Here is a 9,910-nt window from a genome sequence, read left to right on the forward strand (position 1 = left end):
TCCCTCCCTCCCTCCCTCCCTCCCGCGCGATCTAGCTGCCCGCCGGCCGGGACACGGGCTCGGCGGGAGCCTGACGACCAGCCGGCTTGAAGCTCCGTGCCCGGAATAATGCGTACCCCTCTCGCCTACGTGTGGCGCCGGCTTCCCGCCGAGCAGAGCGGCCGGCGACGAGCTAGGAGGATTGCCCCTCTCGCCGCCCCCCCCGCCCAACTGCTCGGCGGGGCTGCGGTGCCGCGGGCGGGGGGAAAAGGGGGGGAGAGGAGCCGGCGCCGCGGGGAGGAGGGAGAAGTAGACCTGGTGGCTCCACGAGGAGGGAGGGGGCGGGGGGGGAGACAGCGGGGAGGAGGAGGGAGAAGTAGACCTGGTGGCTCCACGAGGAGGGAGGGGGCGGGGGGAGCGGGGAGGAGGAGGGAGAAGTAGACCTGGTGGCTCCACGAGGAGGGAGGGGGCGGGGGGAGCGGGGAGGAGGAGGGAGAAGTAGACCTGGTGGCTCCACGAGGAGGGAGGGGGCGGGGGGAGCGGGGAGGAGGAGGGAGAAGTAGACCTGGTGGCTCCACGAGGCGGGGAGGGGGAAGGGGGGGGGGTGGGGGGGGGGGGGAGACAGCGGGGAGGAGGAGGGAGAAGTAGACCTGGTGGCTCCACGAGGAGGGAGGGGGCGGGGGGGGAGACAGCGGGGAGGAGGAGGGAGAAGTAGACCTGGTGGCTCCACGAGGAGGGAGGGGGCGGGGGGGGAGACAGCGGGGAGGAGGAGGGAGAAGTAGACCTGGTGGCTCCACGAGGAGGGAGGGGGCGGGGAGGACACAGCGGGGAGGAGGGAGAAGTAGACCTGGTGGCTCCACGAGGAGGGAGGGGGCGGGGGGAGAGAGGCTGCCAGGGTCCAGGCACTTTGCTGGTCATGCACGGAAAGTCCTGGTGGGCAAGGGGACACTCAAAGGTGCGAGGTTAGGGGGTGGTGTCCTGGTTTCAGTTAGCACAGAATTAATTTTCTTCCTAGTAGCTGGTGGAATGCTGTGTTTTGGCTTAGGATGAGAAGAGTGCTGATAACACCCCGATGCTTTAATTGTTGCAGAGCAGTGCTTATACTAAGCCAAGGACATCTCAGCCTTTTGCTCTGTCCTGCCAACGGGCAGGCTGGGGGTGCAGTAAGAGCTGGGAGGGGACAGACCCAGGACAGGTGACCCAAACTAGCCAAAGGGGTATTCCATACCATCTGACGTCATGCTAAACAATATATAGGGGTGGCTAGCTGGGGGGAGGGGGTCGGACTGCTCGGGGTTAGGCTGGGCATCGGTCAGCGGGTGGTGAGCAATTGCATTGTGCATCACTTGTTTGTACATACTATTACTTTCGTATTATCACCATTGTATCATTATTATTATTATTGTTATTATTATTTTGTTATTATTATTTTCCTGTCTTATTAAACTGTCTTTATCTCAACTCACGGGCTTCACTCCCCATTTCTCTCCCCCGTCCCAGAGAGGGAGGGGGGAGGGTGAGCGAACGGCTGCGTGGTGTTTAGCTGCCGGCCGGGTTAAACCACGACAGGTGGGCAGAGAGAAGGGGCTTTTGTTGTGTCCACCTGACAATGATAGCAGGGGGCTATCATTTCATGCCAAAGTAAATGAAGCTTGCCTTCCAGACTTCTTACTCTCATCACTGGCCGCCCTCTAGCAGTGGCCGTGATGGCTAGACCGATGGCCGTGACGGCGGGGTAGACCTGATGGCTCCACGAGGCGGGAGGGGGCGGGGGGGGGGGGGGGGAGAGCGGGGAGGAGGAGGGAGAAGTAGACCTGGTGGCTCCACGAGGAGGGAGGGGGCGGGGGGAGCGGGGAGGAGGAGGGAGAAGTAGACCTGGTGGCTCCACGAGGAGGGAGGGGGCGGGGGGAGCGGGGAGGAGGAGGGAGAAGTAGACCTGGTGGCTCCACGAGGAGGGAGGGGGCGGGGGGGGAGACAGCGGGGAGGAGGAGGGAGAAGTAGACCTGGTGGCTCCACGAGGAGGGGAGGGGGAAGGGGGAGGGAGACAGCGGGGAGGAGGAGGGAGAAGTAGACCTGGTGGCTCCACGAGGAGGGAGGGGGCGGGGGGAGCGGGGAGGAGGAGGGAGAAGTAGACCTGGTGGCTCCACGAGGAGGGAGGGGGCGGGGGGAGCGGGGAGGAGGAGGGAGAAGTAGACCTGGTGGCTCCACGAGGAGGGAGGGGGCGGGGGGGGAGACAGCGGGGAGGAGGAGGGAGAAGTAGACCTGGTGGCTCCACGAGGAGGGGAGGGGGAAGGGGGAGGGAGACAGCGGGGAGGAGGAGGGAGAAGTAGACCTGGTGGCTCCACGAGGAGGGAGGGGGCGGGGGGAGCGGGGAGGAGGAGGGAGAAGTAGACCTGGTGGCTCCACGAGGAGGGGAGGGGGCGGGGGGAGAGAGCGGACCCCGGCTGCTTCGGGCCGCCGCTCGCTCTGACGTCAGAGGTTCTTGCTCGGCCGCGAGAGGCTCGCCACCTGTGCCACTCAGTGCGGCTGACTGCCTGGCCGCTTTGCTTTAGCTGCTTTGGAAAATAAATGCTGTTATCTTTATGTTTGTTATTAGTTTGTTCCGTTGCCTGTTTTCTGCTGTAGCTTAAGGAATCCTGTCATTCCTTACCGTCTTTCAAAACCTCCCCCCCCCCTCCACTCCTCAGCTCCCCCTCCTCCTCCCCCCCCCTCCCCCCCCCCCCCCCGCCTCCTCAGGCAAATGGCAGTTGAGCTCAGGTGGCGGCTCCCCAGTCAGCAGGGGTACTGGAATAGACTTGGCTGGGTGGCCGACCCCCACACCCCCACCTGCCAGCTGCGAAGGGACGGTTGGCGGGCTGTGGGGAGGCCGAATGAGGTGACCCAGCGTTCCCGAGTGTGTAAACACATCAACAGAGCAAAAAAGCAAAGCAGAGTAGGAACAGCAAAGCAGAGCAAAGAAAAGGATTCGGTGCCGGGAATACAAACCAAAACCCCCCAAAAATAGGCAGTTCTAAGGAAAGCATGTCGAAGCAGGTGCAGGAAAAGCAAAGCGGGGAAGAGCAACGAAAAGTAAAGCAAGGAAAAGTAAAGCAAAGCAAAACGAACCAAAATCATTGGGAATCATGTAATGTCACTTATCGTCCTAAAAAACCTCACCCAACCCCATCCCCAGACGAACAGCAGCAGCGGGACCCACCTGGCGGCTCGCCGAACAGCGGGGGATGAGGAATAGACCGTGCTGGGTGGGTGGCCAGGCTTCCTGTCCCCACCCTCCAGCTCCCAGGGGACAGTCGTCGGGCTGCGGGGAGGCCACGGTGTGCGCCTGAGGGTTTATGCCTTCGTCAATACACCGATCGACTCATCGCCCAAATCGGTGCGACGGTCTGCAAAAGAAGCCTACCTAGCACGGCAAAGCAGAGCTGAGCAATGCAACGGAAAGCGGAGCGAGACAAAGCATAGCCCTGCCAGGGAAAAGAAAAAGGCAAAAGGAAAAGCAAAGCCAAGAAGGGCCGGGAAAAGCAAAACGAAGCAGGGCAAGAAAAACCAAAGCAGAAGAGGTCCAGGAAAAGAAAAGTGGTGTCACGAATACAAACTAAAGCAAAACAAAGCGAGGTAGGGCCAGCAAAAGCAAAACAAAGAAGGGTGAGGAAAAAAAAAAAAAAAAAAAAAAAACTAAGCTAAGGATTTCCTGGGGGGTGGGGGAAAGAAAAGCGGTGTCCTGAATACAACGTAAAGCAAAACAAAGCAAGGCAGGGCCAGCAAAAGCAAAACAAAGAAAGGCGAGAAAAACCAAAGCAAAAGAGGTCCAGGAAAAGAAAAGCGGTGTCTTGAATACAACGTAAAGCAAAACAAAGCAAGGCAGGGCCAGCAAAAGCAAAACAAAGAAGGGCGAGAGAAACCAAAGCAAAGGAGGTCCAGGGAAAGAAAAACGGTGTCACGAATACAAAGTCAAGCAAAACGAAACAAAGCGAGGCCAGAAAAAGCAAAGCATGGTGAGGAACAGAAAAACCAAAGTAAAAGAGGGCCAGGAAAAGCGAAGCAGTGCCACGAATACAAAGCAAAGCAAAGCAACGCAGGGCCAGGGAAAGCAAAGCAAAGCAAAACGGTGCTGCCAAAACAAAATGTGTAGTTAACTTAGCGTCAGTCGAAATCGCTGGGTTATGGGGAGCTGGGCGTTTGAGAAGGCCAGGGTGTGGCAGCGGCCCCCGGTTGCCTCGGGCCGCCTCTCGCTCTGACATCAGAGGCTCCTGCTCGGCCGTGAACGGCTCCCCACCTGTGCCACTCAGTTTGGCTGGCTGCCTGGCTGGTTTGCTTTAGCTGCTTATCATTATATAAATTGTTATTGTCATTATTATTATTATTATTATTATTATATACTACTAAAAAGCTATTAGAAATAAAAGTATTAAATAGTAATAGAAATAAGTATCATTAAAACGTAATAAAAATAGTAGTAGTAGTAGTAATAATAATAGTATTTTCTCCATCTGTTTCCCCCTTTAGTTTTAGGAATCGAGTAGTTATTTATTGTTGTTCTCAACCCACACCCCTCCCCAGACGAATAGCAACAGAGCCCACCTGGTGGCTCTCCGGACAACGGTGGGCAACAAAATAGACCTGGCCCGGTAGCCAGATCCCTGTCCCTGCCCGCCAGCTCCGAGGGGACAGCTGTCGGGCTGCAGGCCGGCTAACTTTTCTATGTGTTCATAAACAAGTTTCATGAACTTGTTTATGCATTCATAAAGACGGCAAAGCTAAGGAAAGGAGCACGGGGAAAAACAAAGCGGTGCCAGGAAAGGGAAAGCCAAGGAAAGAAAGCAGTTTGAGTCAAAGCAAAGCACAGCAAGGCTAAGAAAGGTACAGAAGAGCAGAGAAGGTAAAGCAAAGCACTGACAGGAACACGAAGCAAAGAAATAAAAAATAAAGCATGACCGCACAAGTAAAAACGTAGCAGGCCCAGGAAAGAAAAAGCAAAGCAAAGCAAAGCAAAGCAAAGCAAAGCAAAGCAAAGCAAAGCAAAGTAAAGCAAAGCAAAGTAGCACAAGGAAAAACACAGCATTTCCAGGAGAGAAAAAGCAAAGCAATCTGAGGTAAGAACAGCAGAGAAAAGGAGGTATGGAAAAGCAAAACTGTGCCAGGAAGAGCAAAGCAAAGCGGAGCAAGACAATACAAAGAGAAGCAAAGCGAACGTAGCGAGCTGGCGGCCAGCACTCCTTTGGGTTCCAAGTGTCTGTGGGGGGGAGACCGGAGGGCTCCATGTTGTGTACAGGTGGCAGCCAGACTTGGACAGTGGCTGTACCCTGATCGCCCTCTCCCCAGCCTCCTTCACAGCTCCTGGTGCACCGTGACGGTGGGCAAGAACCATGTCTTGCCTTAGCTAGTTTTATATATCTCTATCTATTTTGTTGTTGTTGTTGTTGTTGTTGTTGTTGTTGAGGATTTCTTCCACTGTAGTTGTGGGAATCATGTAGTTACTTACTGTCGTTGAGAACCTCAGACACACAACGAGCAGTGGGGCCCACCTGGCAGCTTGCCGCATGGCTGGGGACACAGAATGGACCATGTCGGCTGGCCAGGCCTGCTGCCCACACGTGCCAGTTCCGAGTGGACAGTCGCTGGACTGCGGGGAGGCCAAGTTCTGTGTCTGACGGTTTATGTGTTCATAAATTTACCAACCGACTCAGCAGCAAAATCAGTGAGACAGTCTCCAAAGGAAGCCTAGCACAGCACAGGAGAGGAAGGCAATGCGGATGAAAGCTGAGCAAGACAAGGAAAAGCCCTGCTAGGCATAGGGAAAAGCAGTGACCACCAGGGCCTGGAAAAGCAAAGCACGGCCTGTAAAAACACATCAGATAGGTCCAACATGAAAACAAATCATGCAAGGAACATGAAATAAATAAATTAATTAATTAATTAAAAAAAAAAAATAGGAAAAAGAATAAAAGATTGAAGGCAAAGCAAAGCAGAGCAAAGCAAAGCTAAACAAAGGAAAACATGACCTGATAAAGCAAACGAAAGCAAGGCCAGGGAAGGCAAAGCAGAGCTAAGGAAAGTAGCAAAAGGAAAAACAAAGCGTAACCAGGAAAGACAAAGCAAACAAAGCAAAGCAAAGCAGTTTGAGGCAAGGCAAAGCACAGCATGGGTAGGAAAGGCAGAGCAGTGCCAGGTCTATAAACCAAAGCTAAACCAAGGAAAGCATGGCCTGATAAAGCAACCGGAAGCATGGCCAGGGAAGGGAAAGCTGAGCAAGTCAAAGCAGAGCAAAGGAAAGTAGCACAAGGAAAAGCAAAACATTTTCAGGAAAGAAAAAGCAAAGCAATCTGAGGCAAAGCCGGGGCAAGAACAGCAGAGGAAAGGAGGTATGGGAAAGCAAAACTGTGCCAGGAAGAGCAAAGCAAAGCAGAGCAAGGCAATACAAAGAGAAGCAAAGCGAACGTAGCGAGCTGGCGGCCAGCCCTCCTTTGGATTCCAGGTGGCTGTGGGGGGGAGACCGGAGGGCCTCCATTTTGTGTACAGGTGGCAGCCAGACTTGGACAGTGGCTGTACCCTGATCGCCCTCTCCCCAGCCTCCTTCACAGCTCCTAGTCCACCGTGACGTTTTATATATCTCTATCTGTTTTTGTTGTTGTTGTTGTTGTTGTTGTTGTTGTTGTTGTTGTTGTTGTGGATTTCTTCCACCGTAGTTGTGGGAATCATGTAGTTACTTACTGTCGTCGAGAACCTCAGACACACAACGAGCAGTGGGGCCCACCTGGCAGCTCGCCGCATGGCTGGGGACAAAGAATGGACCATGTCGGCTGGCCAGGCCTGCTGCCCACACGCGCCAGTTCCGAGTGGACAGTCGCTGGGCTGCGGGGAGGCCAAGTTCTGTGTCTGACGGTTTATGTGTTCATAAATTTACCAACCGACTCAGCAGCAAAATCAGTGAGACAGTCTCCAAAGGAAGCCTAGCACAGCACAGGAGAGGAAGGCAATGCGGATGAAAGCTGAGCAAGACAAGGAAAAGCCCTGCTAGGCATAGGGAAAAGCAGTGACCACCAGGGCCTGGAAAAGCAAAGCACGGCCTGTAAAAACACATCAGATAGGTCCAACATGAAAACAAATCATGCAAGGAACATGAAATAAATAAATAAATAAATAAATAAATAAATAAATAAATTTAAAAAAAAAAAAAGGATAACGAATAAAAGATGAAAGGCAAAGCAAAGCAAAGCAGAGCAAAGCAAAGCTAAACAAAGGAAAACATGGCCTGATAAAGCAAACGAAAGCAAGGCCAGGGAAGGCAAAGCAGAGCTAAGGAAAGTAGCAAAAGGGAAAGCAAAGCGTAAGCAGGAAAGACAAAGCAAACAAATGAAAACAAAGCAGTTTGAGGCAAGGCAAAGCACAGCATGGGTAGGAAAGGCAGAGCAGTGCCAGGTCTATAAACCAAAGCTAAACCAAGGAAAGCATGGCCTGATAAAGCAACTGGAAGCATGGCCAGGGAAGGGAAAGCTGAGCAAGTCAAAGCAGAGCAAAGGAAAGTAGCACAAGGAAATGCAAAGTATTTCCAGGAGAGAAAGAGCAAAACACTCTGAGGCAAAGCAGGGGCAAGAACAGCAGAGGAAAGGAGGGATGGGAAAGCAAAACTGTGCCAGGAAGAGCAAAGCAAAGCAAAGCAAGGCAGAACAAAGAGAAGCAAAGCGAACGTAGCGAGCTGGCGGACAGCACTCCTTTGGGTTCCAAGTGTCTGTGGGGGGCAGACCGGAGGGCTCCATGTTGTGTACAGGTGGCAGCCAGACTTGGACAGTGGCTGTACCCCGATCGCCCGCTCCTCAGCCTTCTTCACAGCTCCTAGTCCACCGTGACACCCGGCAAGAGCCATGTCTTGCTTTAGCTGGTTTTATATCTATATACATTTTTTTGTTGTTTGTTGTGGATTTCTACCACCGTACTTGTGGGAATCACGTAGTTACATATTCTCGTTGAAATTCTCACTGAACACTATCACCACACGAGTAGCACTTAGGGGTCCCCTGACGGCTCGCCGCATGGCTGGGGACACAGAATGGACCATGTCGGCTGGCCAGGCCTGCTGCACCCAGCCTCCAGTTCCAAGGGGACAGTCGCTGGACTGCGGGGAGGCCAAGTTCTGTGTCTGACGGTTTATGCGTTCATAAATTTACCAATCGACTCGGCAGCAAAATCAGTGAGACAGTCTCTAAAGGAAGCCTAGCACAGCACAGGAGAGCAGAGCAATGCGGATGAAAGCTGAGCAAGACAAAGCAAAGCCCTGCTAGGGAAAAGACCTAGCGGCATAGGGAAAAGCAATGACAAGCACGGCCTGGAAAAGAAATGCACGGCCTCTAAAAACACGTTAAAAAGGTCCAAAAGGAAAACAAAAGAATGCAATGAACAATTAAAAAAAAAAAAAAAAAAAAAAAAAGCAAAACATGGCCAGAAAAGGCAAAACATAGCAAGGCAAAACGGAGCAAGGAAAAACAAAGAGAAGCAAAGCGAACGTAGCGAGCTGGCGGCCAGCACTCCTTTGGGTTCCAAGTGTCTGTGGGGGGCAGACCGGAGGGCCCTCATGTTGTGTGCAGGTGGCAGCCAGACTTGGACAGTGGCTGTACCCTGATCGCCCTCTCCCCAGCCTCCTTCACATCTCCTGGTCCACCGTGACGGTGGGCAAGAACCATGTCTTGCCTTAGCTGGTTTTATATATCTCTATCTATTTTGTTGTTGTTGTTGTTGTTGTGGATTTCTTCCACCGTAGTTGTGGGAATCATGTAGTTACTTACTGTCGTCGAGAACCTCAGACACACAACGAGCAGTGGGGCCCACCTGGCAGCTCGCCGCATGGCTGGGGACAAAGAATGGACCATGTCGGCTGGCCAGGCCTGCTGCCCACACGCGCCAGTTCTGAGGGGACAGTGGCTGGGCTGCGGGGAGGCCAAGTTCTGTTTCTGACGGTTTATGCGTTCATAAATTTACCAATCGACTCGGCAGCAAAATCAGCGAGACTGTCCCCAAAGGAAGCCTAGCACAGCACAGGAGAGCAGAGCAATGCGGATGAAAGCTGAGCAAGACAAAGCAAAGCCCTGCTAGGGAAAAGACCTAGCGGCATAGGTGTAGTGGGTTTACATGGCAAGGTTTTGGTAGCAGGGGGCCATAGGGGTGGTTTCTGTGAGAAAGATCTAGAAGCCGCCCCATGTTTGGGAAGGGCCCCATTTTTTTCCAGATCTGAGCCAATAAGCGATGTTGTTTTGCGCCTCTGTGAGAGCATATTTAAGACAGGGAAAAATTGCTGCGCCACAGCAGCCGGGAGAGTCAAGGGAGTGAGAAACAGCCTTGCAGGTGCCAAGGTCAGTGTAGAAGGAGGGGGAGAGGTGCTCCAGGCGCCGGAGCAGAAGTCCCCTGCGGCCTGTGGTGAGGACCATGGTGAAGCAGGATGTCCCCCTGCAGCCCATGGAGTACCACGGTGGAGCAGGGTTCCAACGCTGCAGCCCGTGGAGGAGACCACGGTGGAGCAGGTGGCCCTGCACCGATGGAGGCTGCCGCCTGTGGAAGACCCCTGCCGGAGCAGATTCCGGGCCGGACCTGTAGCCCGTGGAGAGGAGACCACGCAGGAGCAGGTGATCTGGCAGGAGCTGCTGCCCGTAGGGGAGCCGGCTTGGAGCAGTTTTCTCCTGAGGGATGGACCCCGTGGTACGGACCCATATCTGGAGCAGTTCTGGAAGAGCTGCTGCCTGTGGGAAGCCCACGCCGGATCAGTTCGTCAAGGACTGCATCCCGTGGGTGGGACCCCACAGCACAGGGGACGAGAGTGACCAAGAAGGAGCGGCAGAGAAGAAGTGCTGTAGACTGACCATAACCCCCACTCCCCCGTTCCCCTGCGCCGCTCGGGGGGAGGAGGTGGAAGAGGGTGGATGGGGGGGGAGGTGCTTTTGGTTTC

General features: G+C 53.9%; 1 protein-coding gene across 2 annotated transcripts in view; it reads left to right on the forward strand.

The window, feature by feature from the left end:
• Window positions 1-9,576, forward strand: part of LOC140001171 (uncharacterized) — a 195,418-nt gene extending 185,842 nt beyond the window's left edge. For both annotated transcript variants that reach the window (XM_072032359.1, XM_072032361.1), the window contains exon 6: window positions 9,421-9,576. In XM_072032359.1, the coding sequence (XP_071888460.1) occupies window positions 9,421-9,561 (141 nt within the window). In that variant the 3' untranslated portion in view covers window positions 9,562-9,576. The remainder of the gene's footprint in view (window positions 1-9,420) is intronic.
• The last annotated feature ends 334 nt before the right edge of the window (window positions 9,577-9,910 follow it).

Source organism: Anas platyrhynchos, chromosome 38 (genome assembly GCF_047663525.1).
Source record: "Anas platyrhynchos isolate ZD024472 breed Pekin duck chromosome 38, IASCAAS_PekinDuck_T2T, whole genome shotgun sequence".
In the NCBI taxonomy this organism is placed as follows: domain Eukaryota; kingdom Metazoa; phylum Chordata; class Aves; order Anseriformes; family Anatidae; genus Anas; species Anas platyrhynchos.